The sequence below is a fragment of the Strongylocentrotus purpuratus genome, unplaced genomic scaffold, assembly GCF_000002235.5.
Source record: "Strongylocentrotus purpuratus isolate Spur 01 unplaced genomic scaffold, Spur_5.0 spur5_scaffold_13, whole genome shotgun sequence".
Taxonomy (NCBI): domain Eukaryota; kingdom Metazoa; phylum Echinodermata; class Echinoidea; order Camarodonta; family Strongylocentrotidae; genus Strongylocentrotus; species Strongylocentrotus purpuratus.
In genome coordinates, this window is record NW_022145598.1 from 34,573,830 (window position 1) to 34,596,015 (window position 22,186).

A 22,186-nucleotide genomic window follows, 5' to 3' on the forward strand; every position below is an offset into this window, starting at 1 on the left:
TGATGTCTAAGCTTTAAGTTGATACCAGATTTTGCTGCCCGTTATCATGTTAGAGCTGTTCTCCTTGCAACATAGCACCGAAAAATGTGTATGTCTTGGTCCGCCGAGTCAGAACAAGTGTCACGCGCCCCCATGCGCCGTGATTTATGACCGCGAATCCTTCATGATTCAGCCGCGGACCCCCAAAAAAAACATTTTTCGGGGCAATGTGGCAAGGGAAATCGGCTCTAACATAACAACGGGCAAGATAGGGCAGCCAAATTTGGTATCAAATTAAAGCTTAGACATCAGAAAAAATGGTGGTATTAAAATTGAAGCGGAACTCTGCGGAGATCTAAACATTTTCCTTGCATTTATAAAAAACATGGATAATTAGTCCATTTTTAGTGAATTATCCCATAATATATCATGAAGATTGTGTTTCTATTAATTTTAACCCATTCATGCAACGAAATGAACTATCAGGAATATGTGAGAGCAATTTCATATCAATAACTTAAAAACTTCATGTTAAATTGAAAAATTTATAAAATATGTCACTTTTGCACTTAACCGGTGAATATGTAGGATTTTGCTGTTTGAAGGAGTAAATTTATACCCTTATTGTGCATACCGGAATTAAATATTTTACCGAGGTATTCCTCAATGTATTACCTTTCAACTAGGCAAGAAAAAAATTGAAGAAAAAAATCACCAAAAATGAGTTTTGGCGCACTTTGGTTCCTCCCTGGCCCACTGTGCGTCGCAGGAACGTACTTCCGGAACCACGGACCTCCGGGTTCATGAACCTTCGGGAAAACAACATGTAGCCACCGGAATGATGCTCATTTAGATCTAAGATTTTCTTGTAGCCTTTAGACCACGACGAATCCGAGATCGACCGTAACGACGACCACCATGATGATGAGGGATAATGCCAAACCCTCCAAAGATGAAGCTGATCAACATTTGACAAAAAAGGAAAAAGTACAATAATTGTAAAAAGACACAAAAGTAAATTGTTCGCGTGGTAGTAACAATAATGTTTACGAAGTATTGAAACATTGACGTTTCTTGCAAGTTCGATATTTCCTATAATCAAATGTCTATTTCAAGCGATACTGGACTGAACTGTTTGCCCTAGCAAACTCTTTATTGCACAGCACCATCTTATGATGTACTTGCCAACAGTACTTGCCAACAAATTAAGTTATACATGTATAACGTTTAATTTTTAATGTGCGAACCTACACCTAATAAGCATTGTTTTCAAGTAAATTTGTTTTTTTCATTTCCTGTTACCAAATAATTTTGCATTACAATGACCAAAATAATGTCAAATATATTGCAATGCTCACTTCTGTTATAGCATTAAGTTTATTATTGTTTGTCATTGTTTATATTATGTGAAAACGAAATGAAAAATAAATTCGCTCTGTATAGAGCTACTACTACTTAACAAAAAACAGTGCATAGCCCAATATCTAATTCCCACTTCGCAAACAGAGGACCCGATGCAAGAACCAACAATCAAAATTGTCATCTATATTAAAAGTCAGCTATGAACGAAAGATTATCTAACTTTTCTGAGATTCCCTTGTTTTCACTCTCAGTTAAATCAAGCAATATAAAATATTTTGTCTAATTCTCAACTTTAAATGTACTCTGTAAACTTATTTGATTACAAACATACTTGGCAGTATTTCGTCACTTGTATAATTCATTTGTTCTATATTACTGTAAGGTATATGTCATTTAATTTGTGGACATTTGAGTGGAAAATAAATCAAATCAAATACATGTTTTGAAAGAGTGTTATATTTCAATTCGGTTGGTATCATATTTGTGTGGTATGTATTCACGCTTGGATGACGGGGAGGCATTTTTTGCGAGAGTGCAAAAATCGACTTACGCAAAAGTATTATTAAAAGAGAGAGAGAATGAATTGAATGTATCATATGAGATGCATTGCATATGCTTTATTCAGAAGTAAAGTCGCACACACACAGACACTCACATAGCACATTTAGATGCAGACTCTCCGAGTTCTTTGGGAGAAACAACTCATTGTGATGTTAATGCACCAAACTTTCATTATGGTATTATGATTGAATTTGAATTCCATTTTGATATTAATTAGGAAAATTTGCGATTTACAGAAATGTTCATTACGTAATAATGTCTTGACTGCGTGTATTATACATTTATCTGAGTGTGCGGGTGCGCGGAATTGTGTGTGTGTGTGTGTGTGTGTGTTTGGTTATATGCTTGTGTGTGTGCGACAGACTGAGTATGACTTTCTATGTGTTTTGATATGTGTGGCATGATTACTTTTGTTGGGGATGCTACTTTGATCTGCAAAGAGAGAATTAAAACTCTTTCATAAGAGGTATAATAATTTACTGTTCATGAATGATTTTAAAAATAATAATCCATTTTCTGGTTCTTTTTTTTTTAACTCACACTGTGTAGGAAAGCAGCAATTAGTTACAAGACTTTTTTGGGGGGTACTATAGCTGTTTGTGACCTCTTTGCAAGCTTTCGTAGCTTGTTATGTATGCAAATTAGTTTATACTGCCGGACTATAGCTGCTACAGCTGACCTAAGATGGCGCTAGATGGGTTTTGCGGTAGTTCTTCTAAAACAGTATGGCTTTAACATTTTGGGTCATATCTTCTTCTTACCTCTTCCGGGTACACAACGAACTGCCATTGGATCACACCCATCAAGGGGATCGCCCCACGCTGTGTGTTGACATCCAAATACGGTGTTACACGTGAAAATGGCTGATGTGCTGAACCAGGTCATTGTCCCAATGTTCCCATCACCAACCGTCTGTGCATCAAGACTAGTAGCATCCGTCGTGTCCGTATAACCAAGGTCGGAACATACAAGCTACTCACGCACACAAAGAGAATTAGGAAAATATTAGGGTTGTCGAAAAGAAGAAAAGGTAAAAATCCTGTAGGGGGTATTGGTCAGGTACAAATAGACAAATAAAGGGCCACCAAAAGGTGAAAGCCGTGATTCTGAAGGGAAAAAATCACCTTTTTGTTTCGCGGTGATTATTGGTCAGTTCTTACACTTGCAAGTGGCTTGTGTTGTAGTGTGTTTCAGAAAAGAATATCTTTCGGCGTCATGTTTCAGAGTTTTTAAGTAGTTGCCAAGCAACCTCTATGTAAATATCGCGACATTGATTGGGAACGAAGTGTACTTGGACCTGTAAGATTTCAGTCTCTTCTTCCTATTTTGTTTCCATTCCAGCTGGACGCAGCCTAGTACGTAAAGTATGCACTTGACGAATAAGACGGATTAATGACTCTGAAGAGAGGAATCCAGCCGTACTCTCGTTAAATAATAATAATCTATTGTTTTATGTTCATATGCATGTATATATATATATATCATACGGAAAATTAAATCAATTCAAACCAAAAGAAAAGGTTTATTCTTATCGCTACGACTCAAATAAAACGAGAGATATTACAAATCGAGTGTAACATAATACATAAAATAAGACAAATTAAAAGACAAGACCGTTAATCGTGACATATTGATCATGATAGATATATTCTGAACGCAGACAGACAAAGGCGAAGTTATTGATTTTTGTGAATTTGATACGGAGTGTGTAACTTATGGAATCTTAAACTTGCAGCAAAATCGCGATTTTTTAAAACTCGCCAATGCGCCTTCTCGCCTTTCCGTCTTTAAACAAGGCGCCTCGGCGCGTATGAGCGACTCGCCCCCTCGTTCAAAAATAAGACGGCTTGGCGAGTTTTTAAAAGTTGTCTTAAAATAAAGCAACTTGGCAAGTCTTTACAATTTGATTCTTGCCCGTCTAAAACATGGTGCATTGGTAATTCAACGAGAAAAATACAATCCATGTCATCATGGTGTCGATGGTGTCACTTCATATTGTCTTTGAGTACGCATGATCGTTATAGACATTTCGCGTTAAAATGGGTATTTCGGGAATGTTGAGAAAAAAAAACATAAGCGTAGGATTATGCTATTTTGTGAGCCTAAAAGGTGGTATGTGTTTTAAAAGAGCAAGAATTTGATTTGAAAAAGTCATATCTTCAAGATCTTGCAAACATGTTAAAGCGTACTTAAAACTTTGGCGAAAATACTAGTAAGATAGATTTTGTAAATGTGTGGGGAGAATTATTTGTACTCGCGTTTAAGTCAAAAGGGTCATGTTTGGCGTAAAATGTTCTTGGAAATCTGCAAAATTAGGCGTCATTTTTTGTATCCGCTAACGATCATGTGTCACACCTCTGAATATGAAGTGACGGCAAGGCGCCTGCCACGTGTACTTACTTCTGAATGACCGAAATTGTCGCAAATGTTTCCCCATTGGCCGTCATGGTAGATCTCTACAAGTCCTGACTGGTTGTTGATATCGTTTGTGTTAATGTCGACCAACCTTATTGGATGGTATGCCACAATATCTGTACACGAAACAGAAAAGAGAAAGAAGCCCCATACATCATATACTTCGTCTTGTGATAAAAAAATAAAAAATGTAAATATCAATTTTCTGAACAGTAAACAGTAAATTCGCTAGAACCCATTAAAATCATTACATCATCATTATGCGTATTAAAAGAAAAAGGAGGTACCAGCACCTCCCTGGTAATGCCTAGGTCACATTTGCCGCGGCAGCTGTTGGGTCTTTAATATCTACGGCCAATAGCAATTATAGGGCCGCCGCAGCATTCCCATTATCACATACGTTATTCCTGGATTACATTTGGCCTGTGAGTAGTCTATACGGAGCCCGTATCCTTGCGGCCTCCGTGTGGAGGCAGGAGGTGGTCGTGAACATTTCGTACTGATTAACGGGCTCCGCGACCTCAACTATTTAGTTTCACGAGAAGTTATACAAATTTGAAGAATCGTAAGCCCGTAGCCCGTAGACATGTCGTAGGTGGCATTTCACAATCCCGCAAGGGCATCGCGCGGAGGCCTGGCGCTGATCGTGCATCAAACGCACGATTTTTTATTTTTTTTTGGAGCGGTCACCGCGTCTTTTCCCCTCAACCTCTGCACGGAAGCTGCACGGGCTCCGTACGATTTTTAATCAGCCTCTATACAGATTATCCCCGGCCTGCCCCCTAGGGCGAATACAAGAAATTGCACGATGCTCGTAGATCATGTTAAAACAAACATCGTAACCCCTTACCTCCTACGATGCCCGAAAAATCGCACGAAAAATCGTAAACAAAATTAATTTGCGTCGCCCGGGGCAAATGTAATCTCGGCATAAGTCACGCCATTTAAGATGTTATATGAAGATATTAACAAAAACCAAGTTATTAAAAAGAAAATCCCTGCCGTTTCACATCTCTCCCTTGAAAAAGAAATTGGGGGCTTCTGCTGACAGACTGGTTGATTTTGTACCCTACAAAAGTAAGGTATATTTCGACAAGCTATCCCGTACCCAAACGTAGAGGGATGTGTATATACCCCCGGTTTTAAGCAAGTGCCCTTGGCAGTGAGGTAAAACAAAGAGAAACCTATGACAGATACCAGACTTACCAAAGGGCTTACACACAATGCCTGTCTCGTAACTAGAACCACTTCCAGTCGTATCAGTTAGGGCACGACACCGGAAGCTGTTGTCTAAGGGTTGAAGCTGACACAAGACCCCTGCATCCTGTGAAGCTTCTTGGAAAGGCATCTGTGCTGCTCCATTGTAAGAATACAACGCTTCATCATACCCTATTGCTTTACAAAGCCTGTTATAGATAGGATTGTACACAAATGGGGTAGGAATCACCCAAAATCTGGCCCATTCTCCGTCCTTGTAGGTTTCCACCCGTCCTTGCTCTGAAAACTCACTTCCAGTCATCCGCAAGTCCCACTCTTGATTAAAAAAGAAAATGCATTAAGTGGATTATTTTGTATTATTACATATTCATAACAACAATCACAACTACAACATTAATAATTAATATAATAATAATAATAATAATAATAATAATGTCAATAATTATAATAATGTCAATAATTATGATAACAATAGTAAGGATAACTAGACATACAATTGTGTCACAACGATATGCGTGCAATGACGCACGTGTTTCTACGGTTCAAACGAAAGAACTTCTCTCGGGCTATCCAGAGCAATTTGTAAGAAGTGACAGTGGAGATAGGTAGGGCGTAAGAAAGGCCACCAAAACGGCCCGAAACGGACAAATTGGCACCTGGACGGTCACGCATGAGAGATTCCGGTGAACGAAGAATACAGTGACTTTGAAGGGAGTTTGAAGTGAATTTGAAAAGAGGAAAAGACCTAGAAAGGGTTCGCAAGCACTGTGTGCAAAACCAATGGGATTTGGCGCATGATGAACATGTGGTGACGCGTGCTGTGGCGCAAACAGCCGCCAATACTAACACAATCATGCAGAGTATAAAATCTTAGTTTTAGTTGGCAACTTGGAATATCATTGCAAAATTTCAAGGAAAAGAAGGACGGGAAGGGGGCGAAAATCAGTCTGAAAAACGTCATATCCAATACGTGTTATAACTTGGTATAGTGACTCTTGTTCAAACGCAGTTTACTCAAATATTTCTATAATAACATATTTTGGTATCATGCGAAAGAACACTTCATTGCGGTCAGTTTGGCACCATTGGCATCTGCGTGCAATGTATTGCACGCATTAAACTGGCTGTTATGTAATGCATAGTAGATTCATCATTTGGGCAATAATATTGCGCTGACGTCATAACATTTTTACCAAACATCGCCGAAAGTTATCACGTGCTGGGATACATGTGTACGGTAAGTCTCATTGACGTTGGTATAAGGATCGTCATTTTACAGCAAGATGAAGGTATTTCGTAATTTTCTTGAAAATGGCAAATTTGGAGGTCAACTTTCTCAAATTTGGTCAGCGTTATGGTATATAATTTTGTATTTGGCTAGAAAGGGCATATCTTCAAGTATCTAAATCTAAAAAGGGTACGGTTTGGGCCAGAAAAGATGGAGAAACGGCCACAGAAAAAGAAGGCCAATTCCCCGAACTTTAAAGGGCGCTATTTATTTTTTGCATATTCATTGCAGCATTAAATTCAGCATGGCTTTGTGCAATTGTGAGATAAAGATACTGCAAGAAATTGAGACGAAACGGGAATGGAATGAGAAAGTTATGGCAATTTTAGATTTTTAGAGGTCCATTTTTCAAAAATTTTAGAGATTTTTCACGAAGTCGGTTTCGGATTTTAATTTTCAGTGCGAAGATGGCATTTTAAAGGTCAGGTTATACGTCGCAGATGAAAAACATATCTTGGACTATTTGAAGGAATTTGTTAGAACTCTGTAGGATATAGGATAGTTGAGAGAGGAAGGAAGAAGGAAAGGCCTTAAAACGGACCAGAAACGGACAAAATGGCGATTGGACGGTTATGCATGAGTGATTTCGAAAATCGAAAAAGTAGTGATCTTGATGAGATGCTAGAGACTATGCCTATGGCATCTGAAAGGAAAGGGTATGATGAAAGGATATAACTAGTGATAACAAGCACTACGTGCAAAACGAATGTGATTTCCTGACGAAAATACTGAATACACGGAAAATACTAAGGAGAAGAAGAATATTAATGGGGACCGCATTTTGTATGCTGCTTTTGTTTTACCCTGTATGTTTTTTATAGCTTGGCAAAAGAAATTGAACTGACAAAGATTATATTGAATTATTTAGATTATTCCATTCAAATATAGAAGAAACAATTGGGCTACACTACAATCTGTTTGAAATCTAGGCACACGTAAAAATCCACTGTCTACTTGCCTTGTAGGATGCTCATGTACATCATTAGGATTGATTAAGCCTACCCAATGGTAATAGTGTGGTACGGTATGTCACCGAAACAGCTCCCGTAGGATTTTTTGCCAAAGTTCTTTTTTTTTTCTTTTTCTTTTCTTTTTTTTTCTTCTTTTTTTTAATTTTTTAATTTTTGGATTCATTGGGGTCCAAGCTATCAGAAGTTGATGGGGTTCAAATTTTCCCGAAGAGACCTAATTTCCCTATTGCGCGTTATATATGCCAATTTGACGCCCAATATGGACCCCCCAGGAAATGAAGGAGGGGTCTGAAAATTTGAACCCCATCATTTTTGGCCAATTGGGACCCTTTTGAAGCCAAAATAGCAAAAAAAAATCAACATTGGCAAAAAATGCCATACCATACCGGCATACCACACTATAAGAACGAGATGATCAAACTGATATCTTACCTTTATTTGGTCCGCATCTGACCTGAGCAATGTTTTCAGGAGCGCATGAGGTCGGGGTGTCTCTCTTAGTCACAGTGCAGTCTTCTAGTCTTTCCTCATCACCATTACACACAATATCCCATTGAAAGATATCAGTAGAATCCTCTGGTCCTAGATCGACCACATTGGTTGCTGTCCCACCTTCGTATCCCTGCATACGACATGCCACAGTGGCTTCCTTGTCAGTCCATGTTTGATCACAAATCAACGCACGTCGACCCTCTACTCGGTAATACACCACGCCCTCAAAGGAACCGGCACCGCTTACGAAGTCAATCAATGAGTCGTCGTTTGCTAGACAGGACAGATGGAACGAGATCGAAACATATGATGATAACTTCAGGGCACTCTTGCATGAAAAGTTCGGATAAGTGATTCTGATGTTATTCCCTGTAATTATATGGTATTCAGAAACAGTTTGAAAAGCTCAGACAAAAATTAGGTTTGTAATTGGTGTGAAGAACCATAGACCTACCCACAAATACACCTGCCTAAACCTATATAGCTTCGTCCAGATATGAGATGGCAAACCGCAAGTTATTTTTGCATGACAGTGTGTACGCTTCACACTACTTTTTCCTATAAAACCATGATTATAAAGCCCCCCTATTAAAGTGTTTGGAGCCCCAAATTTTCCCTAAAATCTTATCTCGAAATTTCACGTGAAAGAGGATGTCTTTTAACACTCGCATGTGCATGATTTTTTTTTTAAACAAATGTGTTTAAAGGCAAATATTAGTGAAAGAATGCAACATTTGAGTATACCTGAGAAGAAAGAAGAGTCCACTAGCGAACCCTGAAACCACTGTGAAATGTTTGTCGGCTTGCAAGAAGGGGTGATTTCGGACGCATTTTAGGTTACCTGCCTCTCCGCGCAGGGTTATGGGTGCAAGTTAAGGCTAAGCTGAGGGACATCTTATTTTTACATTATCACTAATTAAAGATACTATGTCCCTTTTGCGGCCAACATCAAATTCTGTAGAAATTTGCAGGAATTATGAATATGTTATGTATGTCCTATCTGTGAAATTTACAAGTTAGCAGTGTCCTAATATTTAATTTATGCAAGGAAACCCGTTTACTTGCTAGACTTCACTGTCACGACACTATTGAGTGACTGACTGGCTTTTTTTCTTCTTTGGTAATAAAATACCTAAAATGAGCTGTAAAGGGTACATGAGCATTTGTCTACATCAATAACCCACTTCTTGTGATGGCCAAAATCAAACTGAATGAATCTTTGCGCAGCATAAAACGTACGACCATTCGGTAAAACGGTCTGAAAGTCAGACGATTAATTACTGGCTCTTTAGCTTTTAAGTCGATTCGACAACTAAATGGTCGTTATTTTCCCACTTAAAGACATTTTCAAGCCCCCTTTTCTTTAGAGAAGTTCTAAATTAGTATTATCTTTTAAATGCCGTTGGAATTTAACCTTTTCATTTTGGCCTGCATATGGGGCATAGTACCTTTAAGGTTAGCTTAAACAATAAAATGGAAAAATTACCATCAAATATTGGTGGCTCCCGACTGTTAAAAGGCTTCAAAGTATAGGCATAATTCCTTTGTTGCGCGTAGTTGCCATTTAGTTACACGTAAATAAAACCGCGCGCGGGTTTTTTTTTTTCTTCTGTATTCGGTGTTCAGTTACCGCGTTATATCTGTGCAAGCCTTGAATACGTTACCAAAACCACGCTTACCTACACATTCGACACCAGCGTCTTGAGTGTGATCGCAGTCCGTTCGTGAGTCTGGGACCAACTCACTCCGACAATCGCTAAAACTTTCTTCATCCCCAGTGCAGTGTACGCTGTCGAATATGTCTCCGGCAGCCCCTCCCCCGATGGTGAAGAACCTTCGCGCTCCTCGCTTAAAACCAACATCACGACAGACCACATTAGCTGCAGCCTGGTCCCACGTACTGTTACAGATGGTGCCTCTCAGCCGATTGTTGATGGTCACTTCTACTCGACCGTATTCAAGGTAACCAGGAATCGGGTTGATGATGTCGAGGGCTGTAAACAGTGTAATTACATGAGAAGTTAATAATGACTTTTATTAACAGTTATGCAGATACGGCTTCAGAAATACGAAAACAGGCAAATACTTGGAAAACAGCATTATCTCTCAGTGAGTATAGCGCCCTCAATTTTCACTGCAAGGTAGTATGGGAAAGGCATGGGGCGGATTTTTCGCAGTCAATCTAGTGTCGATATAGTTTTTTTGAGATAAAATAATACTTTGGTTTAGTTCTTTAGCATCCACATTGTTAAGATCATTCCAAATGGCAAAAATGTGAAATAAATATATCTACAGCATTAGTTTTAAAGATTGTTCATCGAGGAGAACAGCAGGTTGAGTTCCTCGACTTTTGTGCACATTTTGTCACGCAATGAACGATGATCAAGAGCACTATATTCCCGGTGCGTTATTCGCTGTTTTGCGGGTATTCGCTTGTACATGTATCCGGTTTCAGAAGTAGTGTCTAACTGTAATTTAATGTGTAATGTGTAATAATGCAATTATCTCTAATTTGTATGTAATAATGTAGTCATTATATGTAATTTTTATTTGATAATGTAAATTGTATGAATGTAGTAAGCGCATAGAGGATTGTCTTATTATTATTATTATTATTATTATTATTATTATTATTATTATAATTATTATTATTATTATTATTATTATTATTATTATCAATTAACTTGCCTCGGTAATAGACTATAATCAACCGGAGGTTTCCAGGTGATTTAATGTAATGTTTCAGACCATATCTAATAACATACTAGCTGAAAGATAAGAAAGCAAAAGTAAATTTGCACCTCCTACCGATTATCCATCTCTCAGAAATAGGTACAAAGATACAAAGCACAGAACAGTTACAAATGGATGTAGAGAAGGGGGACTTACATTTTTGTCCCTCTTGACACACAACAGCGGGTCGAGCGTTCTGGTTGCATTCTCCTTGAAAGGCCCATTCTATCTGAGGACAATCGGTGAAGTATTCTTCGTCTCCTGTACAGTTGATTGTGTTTACAATCGTACTCGGTGGAGTCGCTGGACCTCCTGTCGTGCTACTTATAAATACTGCATCTTGAAAACCAAGGTTAATGCAGAATATACGAGCTGCGTTGATGTTCCAATTGTCCAAGCAGAATGATCCCCAGGTCCGTCCATAATATACGTAAGGAATTCCTGCGAAATTTTCGTCTGACGTCAAACTGAGGCCCACAGCTTCGAGAAGTGTATTGATAGTAAGAGAGTTAACATAACGATAATTGAAAATTAATAAACATACCATTGATTTAGATGCGAGAATGATATTCTTTGTGTACATTAAAATAGACAATAAGTCACCCCTCAATTATATTTTATATTAAAACAAAGACTTATTCAAGATTATATGCAAGATCTACTCTTTACACACGAAGCATATAATATTTAAAACTTGTAATCAAATGCAAATGATTTTAACATTGTCCGGTACAACTTTTGAAAGATACAAGCTATTTGCAGTTCGCTTGCATGTACATTAAAAACAGACAAATTAACAAACAATTAAACAAACCAATACACATGCTTTTCCGTATGAAACTCGTTTCTTGTATCAGTCTCATACACCATACGTATGGTATATAGTTTTTGTTGTACGTCGGTTTTGAAGACCTTTTGAATCTTTCTATCATGCTCGATCTATTTCCTAATGTATCTCTTTGCTTTTGATGTCTCGTGGGCTACCGGTCTACTTGAATGTTCCAATTCAAACCTTTACTGTTGACCAATACATGTGTATTCGCACCTCATTTATTAGGGTACTGAAGTCCTAACGTCACATTCGCTGGTCGTCAAACTTACACACGCGAGATTCACCGCGAAATCATACATGCAACGGTCATTGTTTGTCGCTGGTGTGATCACCACGCCATTTTTTAGTGCAGCATTGTTTCGAACCAGCAACTTGGCCAGTATGAGGTCCCACTTCGGTGCTTTATGGAAAGCTAAAAAGCCGCGGGCTAAATACACAAAGATGAAACATCTTTCATTGTGCCTCTAAGAACCTCGATACCAATTACTTTCACTCTGAACATGACGGACAAAGAAAGAGGACAACATATACAGTTCCTCTTTCTACCCTCAACAATTGCTGTGGTAGACAAAGGAACATCCCTTCACTGCTATTATGTAAAAATGTGTAGAACAGATGATTATGCATGTGACACCTGTTCTACACATTTTTACATAATATCAGTGAAGGGATGCTCCTTTGTCTACCACAGCAATTGTTGAGGGTAGAAAGAGGAACTGTATATGTTGTCCTCTTTCTTTGTCCGTCATGTTCATAGTGTTCATTCACCTGTAAATACAAATAATTATATTTCTTAAGTTGTCTTTAGTTGTAGTTAAGTATGACCACCATGTACCTATCACGGATGGGCATTTGTCATTTTGTTTAAGGAATTCATTGTGATTGTCTCCGGCATTGTCGACTCAATAACATTCCGTACATGTGTCTTTACTTCGAACTCATGAGATCCGGCTCCAATCAGCCGGGACAGAGTCAAGAAAGTAATTTACACGTGTTAATATACATGTTCAGAAGATAATAAATCGCTTAAATCATGGGAAACCGATGTGCAGTTCTGGTTTATAATCGGAAATTGTTGTTCCGTGTACTGTGTTTTATTTTGAAAAACATGTTGATATTACCCGATAGAGGTTATATTTGGATTGTTTGTGATTTAAAATTCCGTTTTTCCCCAATTTCCTCATAATATTCCACAGTTACAACGCACAGCGCTTAAAAAGATCATGGCCTTCTAATAGACCAGTTCACGGTTAGCACCTTACTGCAATGACCCCGAATATCCACAGATCTTCAACACATGAAGAGGTCCCACTTTGTACATTTTGAAATAATCACTCCTACAGCGATGGAGGTGCTTTATAAATAGCCTTTGTTCACCCTTTTCAAAGAATACTTCCACCTGTGTACAATGGAGTGCACTGAATGTGCATGAATGAATAATGTTACATAACTTTCATGAGCACGTATCCAGTATTTCGTCTCTGTGTATTTCAAAATTTGTTCTGCAATGACCTTTATCTGCTCATGCTCAGACAGCAACCGTGAACTGGCTTATTATTCTATAAGGTCATTGGTGCGTGCGAAAGTGTGCTAATTAATGATAATTCATGTCGAGAGACTTTACAAAGACGTATGCAATAATTTTGGTTACATTACGAAAATTCAAGTCCGTTGCTTGAATGATTTCGTGGTGAACCTCATGCGCAGGCTCTGTTGTCAAATCAGTAACCTGGCCGTCGATTCAAGAAACCGTCATATAATGGTGGAATAAAAAAAAAATTACCCCGATTTATGGAAAGATTTTAACAATGATTTATTTCTACTAGATCTAGATAATAGTATACATTCTCAGATTTTATTGAATAATAATTTGTGAGTGTTTGTTTTTTGCATGACTGCTAAAGCATGTGTATGCTACTATGCTAATTAACTAGGGGACTAACGTCCTTAAGTCATAACTGACAGTAATGAGGATTAATGCCTCATAAAAGGGCACTCATAAAGCATATCGACACGGTTTTGATCCTGGGGGCTCAAAGCAACGAGGCCATTGCTTAGCCACTGAATCATGACTGTATGCAGCGGGGGTTAGGGTACGTCGCCGCCCCCACAAATACAAAAAAAAACAAATAAAATGCAATCAATTTTCAATGTCAGTTATGACTTATTAGGACGTAGGTCCCCTAGTTGATTAACATAGTAGCACACACATGCTTTAGCTTTGGGGTAAACAAATGTATTCCACCGTTATGACCAACAGTGTATATATAACAACAACAAGTTCGCAATTGAAACGTGTTTTTAATTTAATATACGCGTTTCATTGGGTTGTTGTAATGAAGTTGGCGTCGAGCGAATATGACGTTAGCAATCCGTTACTCTATATACTCACGGGGTTTGCATTGTACCCCGACGTCCTGCGCATGCGTACAGCTATCAGGTGTCCAGTCATCATCCCTCTCACATTCATCTAATCTATTTTGTTGGAAACATTGAAGGCCTCCAAGCACTATCGGCAGGTTGTCTTCTCCAGAGGCGGGGAAGGCATCAAGGGCACGACGAGGGTCGAATCCCAGTTGAGTACATGCTACTGTGCTTTCTGATTGGCTCCAGGTTTGGTTGCACACAGTTCCCCAGCCTTGGTTCTCATCCAGGTATTCCAGTCTGCCTTTACCAAATGATGTAACATCCCCCAGTCTTACAGAACCTATGTACATTGTAAAAAAGGAAAAAACAATGTGGTAAGGAAAGTCTACAGCGAGTCATCACTCAACAACTAGATCTTCTTAGATTTATCGAATTTTTGGATAATTTTGCCACCCAAGGACCCACCAGACGATCATGGTTTTGAATGCCTGTATTTTCCACAAAATTCATTTTTATTATTATCATTGTTGGTGTGGTTCTTTAATACTTACATCATCATTATTAGGACTTGGTATGAAGTATTTGGCGTCACCTGTTCCTGGGAGTGGAACGGATAGCGCAGTGGGTTCTTGACGTACAAAAGTGATGACCCTCCCCTACTAGGGGCCTCCATTTAACGTCCTATCCGAGGGACGCGGAGTGTGTTCCATTATAACATAGCCTGCGTCCATCGAACAGAATGGAAAGCTCATTTTTGAATGGCTTGAATCCAAAGAGCTAGTGTTACTGTTTGACAGCAAGGACACCCCACATTTCTTTTAAATTGAATTGATAACTTTATTTATACACGGTTAAAAAGCCCAAACAGTTACAAGACTGATTTCCGTTGGGGCCGTGTGAACGATGTAAATACATCGAATTAACATAAAAATGACAATGGTACATCAAATCACATATTTAAAACAAACAGGAAATAATCAAGATAAATATTTTTAAATAACGATAGAATAGCACTGCCGAAATATGAATAACAATGGTCATGGGTGACCGCTTGTTTTTAGGGCATCGCTCGGTCGCTGCTGAAATTTTAGCGCGGAGTTAAAATTCGGGCGGCGCCTGCTCACTTTTACTACCCGCCCAAAGTAGGCTCGGTGCCCGGGCGGTCGCCGTCCGTGCACCGACCTAATCGAGCGTTCGCCGTCGAGCGATTTAGGTCAAAAATCGAAGCCGCTAAGTCAAAGGCTGCTGAGCGTTCGCCGCTCGGTCGCCGCTCGGTCGCCGCCCGGTCGCCGCTGGGGGATCAGTCGGTCACTGGGCGGCGAGTTCAAATTCGGTCAGCAACCTTTGACCTAGCGGCTTTGATTTTTGACCTAACTCGCTCGACGGCGAACGCTCGATTTGGTCGGTGTCCGGGCGGCGAACGCCCGATCACCAAGCGTATTTTGGCGCCCCGTCGATCACTGGCCAGCTGCCGGGCAATTTCCTTAAAATTAGCCGGTGGCCGGTGGGATACCGCTCGGGTATCGGAGGGGCATTGGCACGCCGCCCGGAGAAGCTTTCCGATTTTGCCCAGTATTGACCTAAAATTGACCGTCGACCGACGGGAAATCGACAGGGCACCGCCCAGGCATCGCTTGGGCTCTACAGCCTGCTCGACTTCTCCGCGGCGACCGAACAGGCTACTACTTGGTCGGTCGCTGCTCTGATTTGTGACCATAGCTTTACTGCGGCATTTTACACAGTATTATCATGCTGCTTGTACAAGACCGGTTATTTATTCTTGAAACGGCGAATGCAGCAGGAATGGAGATTCCGCAATGGTGTGCCGCAAGCCTCTATCCTCATTCGGATACTTCTCAACATATATGTTTCTGATATGCCATTCAGTATTCCTATGTAGATGCCACCACACTGGGGTTTGACAACCGCTCCTCCGAGGCAATCGAAACATCACAGGCGAAGGACCTGGGCATGGTAGCTTTATTAACCAACAGATGGCATCTCAAGATGAGCCTACCGAGAGTTGAATATCTCACTAAATAGGACTAGGTTGAAACTCGACCCCACACCAAAGTACCCAGGTGTCACTCTTGATTGAAACCTCACCATCCACAAGCATGCACAGCCACAGCTCAAAAAACCCAAGCCAGAGTGTCTCTCCTAAAGAAGCTTGCTGGGACCGGATGGGGAGCTGATTTTACCACCCTTTGCTTCTCTACCCTAGCCATTGCCTTCTCCACCGCCGAATATGCCGCACCCGCATGGAGCCACAGCACCCATGTACATAAGGTTGATGTTGTCCCCAGTGGAGATATGAGACTAATCAGCGGGACACTCACTCAAAAACCTTCCAGCACCCTGCCAATACTGTCTGGCATACCACCAGCTCAGCTCAGACGAGATTTGCAGCACATTAAGCTTTCCCCAAAGCATGACAGAGATAAATGCCTTGTTCCTGCCCCCTCTGCCTTTGAAGGACAGCGTCTCCATTGAAGACAATCTGCAACACAGGCTGCTGAACTGCCGCTTGAGAAGCCCCCTGCACCTAACCCACATGGATAGCAAAACGCTGGTCAGACCAGTGGAATTCTTCTACTACCAACTTGAAGGAGTTCCTCCCAGAGCCCTGTGCAAAACCAAGTGGCAGTGACCTCTCAAGAAAAGCCTGGGTCACCCTCAACCGTATCAGAACTGGAGTTGGCCTTACACAATATGTCCTGCATACAATTTGAGCTGATTTATCACAAAACTGTGCCTGTGGAATGATCCAAACTATAGATCACGCCACCAATGCTTGTCCTATCTACAAATACCCCTCATGGTGCTTCTGCATTTCGAGAGCTCGATGATTAGACCATCAGTTGGTTAAATAAGGATCTTCCTATTTATATGATCTACTCCTTGATATTCTTCGTGCGAACGAACGAGTACATTATGCCATGTAACACTAAATCTTAGACCTATATAGTGTTGTTTTTTTTGTGTGGCTAGGGGAGGTTTAGTAATGGAAAAGATAATAATAATAATAATGATATTAATGATAATTATGATAATAATGTATATAGTAATAATAATTTAGTTCCATTCAAACCAATTCAAAATTTAATTCCTTTCAAAAATGTAAATCTGAAATCTAACAGAGATACAGTATTTGAAGCATAAACCTAATTATAAACAAATTGATAAAAAGAGTCAGATCTACATGTACCTATTTAAACAGATGACAATGCCCGATGAATACAGGCACATCAAACGCGGACATGAGTGAGGTTACTTACAAAAATTATTGTGAACAGAAAAACGGAAAAGAAAAATAACAGTAGTAGGGCCTAGTATTAGTTATAGTATTGGTGGTGTTTAATATTAATAATAAGAATAATAACAATTACAATAATATGCCGTTTTTATGATATATAGGCCTAATATTATGTGATATATTACAATATACACAATGAATAATAATATATGTATTATGATTTATGAAATATATATGACAGGGCTAGGGGTAAAAGACTAACCTGAAGAAGTACAGACCACGCCCACGTCTTCCGAATGGTCACAAGCGGTGGTTCGAATCGCACTGTGTGAGCATTCAAACAGGTTTGCCTCATCACCAGTACATTGTACCATATCCAGTAGTACATCGCCTTCTCCTTGTCCAAACTGACCGGCTATTACAACCTCATCTGCTCCAGTATAACCCAATTGTTTACAAAGCACACTGGCTTCCCTGATAGTCCAAAGATTATCACAGACGGTGCCCCATTGTCCTTCGTAGTAAACTTCAACTCTTCCCTCTGATTTACGAGATCCATCAACCAGACGGGCACCAATAACTTCAGGAGCTGTTTATTGAAGATAGAGAATATATAATTTTATGAAGGAGAGAGATATCGAGATGATTAAAAGAATAAAATGACTTGGAATGAAGAGATAGATGACAAAACATAACGACAAAAGCAGAGTGTTTACGACGTGTGAAATGACCACAGATATAATCCTACAGTACAGGTCCTTTATAAGCGAATTTTTTTCAAAGAATACATACATACATCTGCACAGTATTGACACACTTTGTCCCAAACGTTTTGATGCTCACATAATCATGACAAACACAGTAACACACTGAGTACACAAACATCAAATAGTTTATTCACCAGATAATAAAAATAGAACAGACTACAGATAAACATATATTTATATATATCTGATCATGATGTAAATAAAGTTCTCGTGTTGAGGGATAGTTAAATAATTAAACATTTAAAAAAAGAAGATTAATCGTTTTTATTTCTTTTAGCTGCAAAGCATTCCCAAAGAAGAACGCCTTGTTAATCACATATATCCTTTTGCGAATTTGCCTTGGAAACGCTATAATAAGGATCACAATTCATTGAGAAAGACTGTAGGTAACGTCGAAATATTCTAAGCTATATCAGAGAACTGATGGATTACAAGGCTTGAAACTTTTTTGTTTAATTTTCGCGTCACGATCTTATTATGCCCACACGTGAACTTGATATCGGATAGAGGGTATATTAAACAATTATTTGAATATAATTTTATATAGACTGAAAAAATGAAAAGCTTGACAAAAGCTCAGGCATAATACCATTTCTGAAACTGCACAATAATTCGTTATTCTCTGCAAAGAGCGCTGGCAGAGGATAGCTTCAGCAATGTTTCACAAAAATGTGTCTAGAAAAGATTTTGGCCAAATTCTGCTTAATTTTTCCTTTTAAAGAGATTTCTATGTACTTAATTCAGAGAAATGTGACCCGTTCTTATTGGATAGTCCTTTTTTCCCGGAAAATTAAATACCAGGATTTTGAAAAAGTCTGTTGAGAATGTTTCTTTTACAACTTTTAAAATATTTTTAAAGCTATGAAAGGTAGATATCCTTTTTAATACGCATCGATTTTTATTTTGTATTTTGTATTAATCAGGAAATTTTCATTCAAATGATACATGACTATTTTGCTTTTATAAAACACAAGCATAACTAAACAAAATTGAAAAAAAATTCATGCTGAATATGTAGGAGATAACGGAGAGAGTATTGAAGCTGTTGACTACTGAATGGTCATACTTTCTATAGGTATTGATTTAATTTTATTTGATGTTCATTTATTTTCCATGTACATCATTACAAATATGTGATCTTTTAAGCATATAATGTCACATAAAATCACACATAAAACCAGGGGTCGTCATATTATTAAGCACAGCTTAAGCTGACGTCCTCATCATAGGTAAAAAAAAAATTAAAACAACGGATATACATAATCTTGATGTAAACAATGCCGTATCAGGACAATTACCTCCTGGGCAATCACCCCCAGAAAATTACCCCCCCCCCCGGAAAACTACCCCCGTAGGACGATTACCCCCCGGAAAATTACCCCCCGGAGAACTACCCCCCCCCCCCGAGGACAACTACCCCTGAGGAAAACTACCCCCCCCCCCCCCCCCCCGAGGACAATAACCCCCGGAGGACAACTACCCTCAATGACAATCACCCCCAGGAATTTATAACACTGTGACGTATAATTCAAGCTTATCTCCAAGTTGCTTTTTACAGACAAATTCATTAACCTTCATTTTCTTTGTAATTTATGAAGTTCATTTCAGTCTTTTCAAATTATTCAATTCGATATGGGGGGTGGAGGTTCCCCAATTCCCCCGTAGATTTGCTACCAAGTAAACAACAGAAATAACATTTCTTAGAAAATGAAAAATACATTGCGGGCAGATGAGTACGCGTTACAGCCTCTTTCACCAACAAAGGCACAACAGAGAAATTGCTCTGATCTCTGTTTATGACGTGATTGTGAAGATACAATTTATTCTTGACAGACATGTCTAAACACCAAGGCATTATTAATACAAATTGTTTAGTATACTTAGAATAACAGGTTCAATTTCAAAACAAAAACCACCCGGTTCCATCATACAATGTGTTAATATGTGTTTGTTTCTTTTCCCCATCAAGAGAACGTATTGTGATATCTCTTCGTTAGAAAAACAACAGTTCATAATCAAAATATTTTTAAAAAAAACTCTCTCTCAAAAGAAAAATCGAATGATCACTGGCATTACCTCTAAAAAGTGAAAATGTAGTAAACATTTAGTGAAATTCACTCTTGTCTTTGTAGAGACCACTCTAAAATATATTGATACTCCTTCCTAAACAAGTGATCACTGACGTGACTTACAGGGGAATAAAGGAGTGAAATTCACCTTCTTCTTTTTTTATGGCGAGTATACTTCGTAATGTCTTTGTAAATTTTAAATTTTCATGCAACCATATTTATTGCAAAGGTCTTAAGTATTAGATACGATATGTTTCAGTCACGTGTTACGAATAGTTATATCTCAGTAGTCAGAATGCAAATTGCATTAGTTGTTACCAAGTAGGACGAACATTATATCTTGCCTTACCTAACAACGTATATTATATGCCATTTGAATTCGAAATATTGAAAAACAAAAAAATTCATGACAGGTGGATGACATGATTTGTACTTTTAGAAACACTTTACAAAGATCTATGCATTAAACTTGGTTACATTACGGAAATGGCCTATTGCATAATTTTTCTTATATTACCCCATCCCTCTCCTGCCACAAAAAAGGCTAAAAGTGAATATGAAACAACAGGAAGGTTTGAAATGAGTTACAGGCATGACATGAAATGAGAAAGATTAATTAAATAGCTATAACCCAAAGGCCTTCTTTTTCAGTCCATGTGATTTTACATCAAACGATAGCACAGAATAGCAAGAATAATAAATTAGAGAAAAGGAAAACAATCAATGTCGCATTCCGTACATGTACATTACACGTATATGTCTAAAACAAAGATGTCTTAATCATAGAAACGGTCCAAGTTATTATCCATGTTACGTTTAATGGCGTCTGATTCTATATACGTATTTCAAATTCATATTGGTTTGCAATTCCTTGTACACGCCACGGAATATAAACGATAAACCCCCTTCCCCCGCCACCACTAGATGAGAATGCTCCTCACAATGCGTTTATATACAGCCATTAATCCGTCACCTTTAAGTCTAAATTGTAGAAATAATCGAAGTTATTATTAATATACACATTGCGTCCTAGAGCAAACTGTGAGCTGTAGAAATATATTTCCTGATATGTCTTTACATCAAGTAGATGCATTATGCTTTCAAATTATACAAATCTATACACGCTACACTGAGAAACATTATCTGGCAGTCTGGCACTAATGGATTTGACACGCCGTTTTAAAACAATGTTGCTCAGAGAAGAGTGTATGAATTATTGTCACCAATTTATCATTCGAGACCATATTACTTCTTTTTTATGAAAAGCAAAATGTTGATTAAAAACAGTTCATGTTTTTCTCGCAATCACCGTTTGTTTTGGGGTTTCCTTCTTTCTGGGACGCACGGTATATACTGGCGTCTGGTTCTATACTACACGTTGGTCATACTCACATTCGGTAGTCATTCCTTGTACACGCCACCATAGTACATGCATACAGACTAGTATCTGAAGTATAGGAAGAAATGTCCCCATCTTTATATTTCACGATTTATGAGACACACCTGTTATTGAATGAAGTATTCTGACACTATGAGCAAGTAAAAAGTGAGCAATGCATCTCTTATACCAGCATCTCGCATGCGGACATCACGTGATGGCATGTCAATATTGACATTTTGAGGTCATGTTTGCATACAATTTTGACCAATATAGGTCGTTATGACGTCACACAGTGTTATAGCGTATTCAAGTAAATGGCGTTCTTTAAATGGCCGACATATTTTGGGTTATTTTGGGGTATTATGTTATTAAGCGACAGCTCAAACGTTGACTATAGACAAATATTTATTTGAAAGAAATCAAATATGTGCTCAATGAGTACTCATTTTAAGTATAGGTCGATATTGTACAATAATACTGCCAGGAATTCATCCA

At 38.7% G+C, this 22,186-nt stretch overlaps 1 protein-coding gene across 1 annotated transcript; it reads right to left on the minus strand.

Moving 5' to 3' along the window:
* Window positions 1-707: 707 nt before the first annotated feature.
* Window positions 708-21,799, minus strand: LOC100893529 (scavenger receptor cysteine-rich domain superfamily protein). The gene is made up of 10 exons (XM_003724549.3): window positions 21,703-21,799; window positions 17,737-18,063; window positions 14,244-14,558; window positions 11,176-11,499; window positions 9,966-10,280; window positions 8,227-8,559; window positions 5,524-5,850; window positions 4,303-4,433; window positions 2,664-2,874; window positions 708-937 (listed from the first exon to the last, which is right to left on the minus strand). Exons 1-10 carry the CDS (start codon window positions 21,782-21,784, stop codon window positions 855-857), a joined length of 2,448 nt encoding a protein of 815 aa, XP_003724597.2. The 5' UTR covers window positions 21,785-21,799; the 3' UTR covers window positions 708-854.
* Window positions 21,800-22,186: the final 387 nt, after the last annotated feature.

Bases quoted from the DNA above. Each gene is read 5' to 3' on its own strand.
- LOC100893529 (XM_003724549.3), bottom strand. From the start codon at position 21,784: ATGGGGACATTTCTTCCTATACTTCAGATACTAGTCTGTATGCATGTA. The intron at 18,064-21,702 runs GTGAGTATGACC...TTCAATAAACAG, and splicing joins ACAAGGAATGACTACCGAAT to CTCCTGAAGTTATTGGTGCC. The intron at 5,851-8,226 runs GTAAGATATCAG...TTTTTAATCAAG, and splicing joins CAGATGCGGACCAAATAAAG to AGTGGGACTTGCGGATGACT.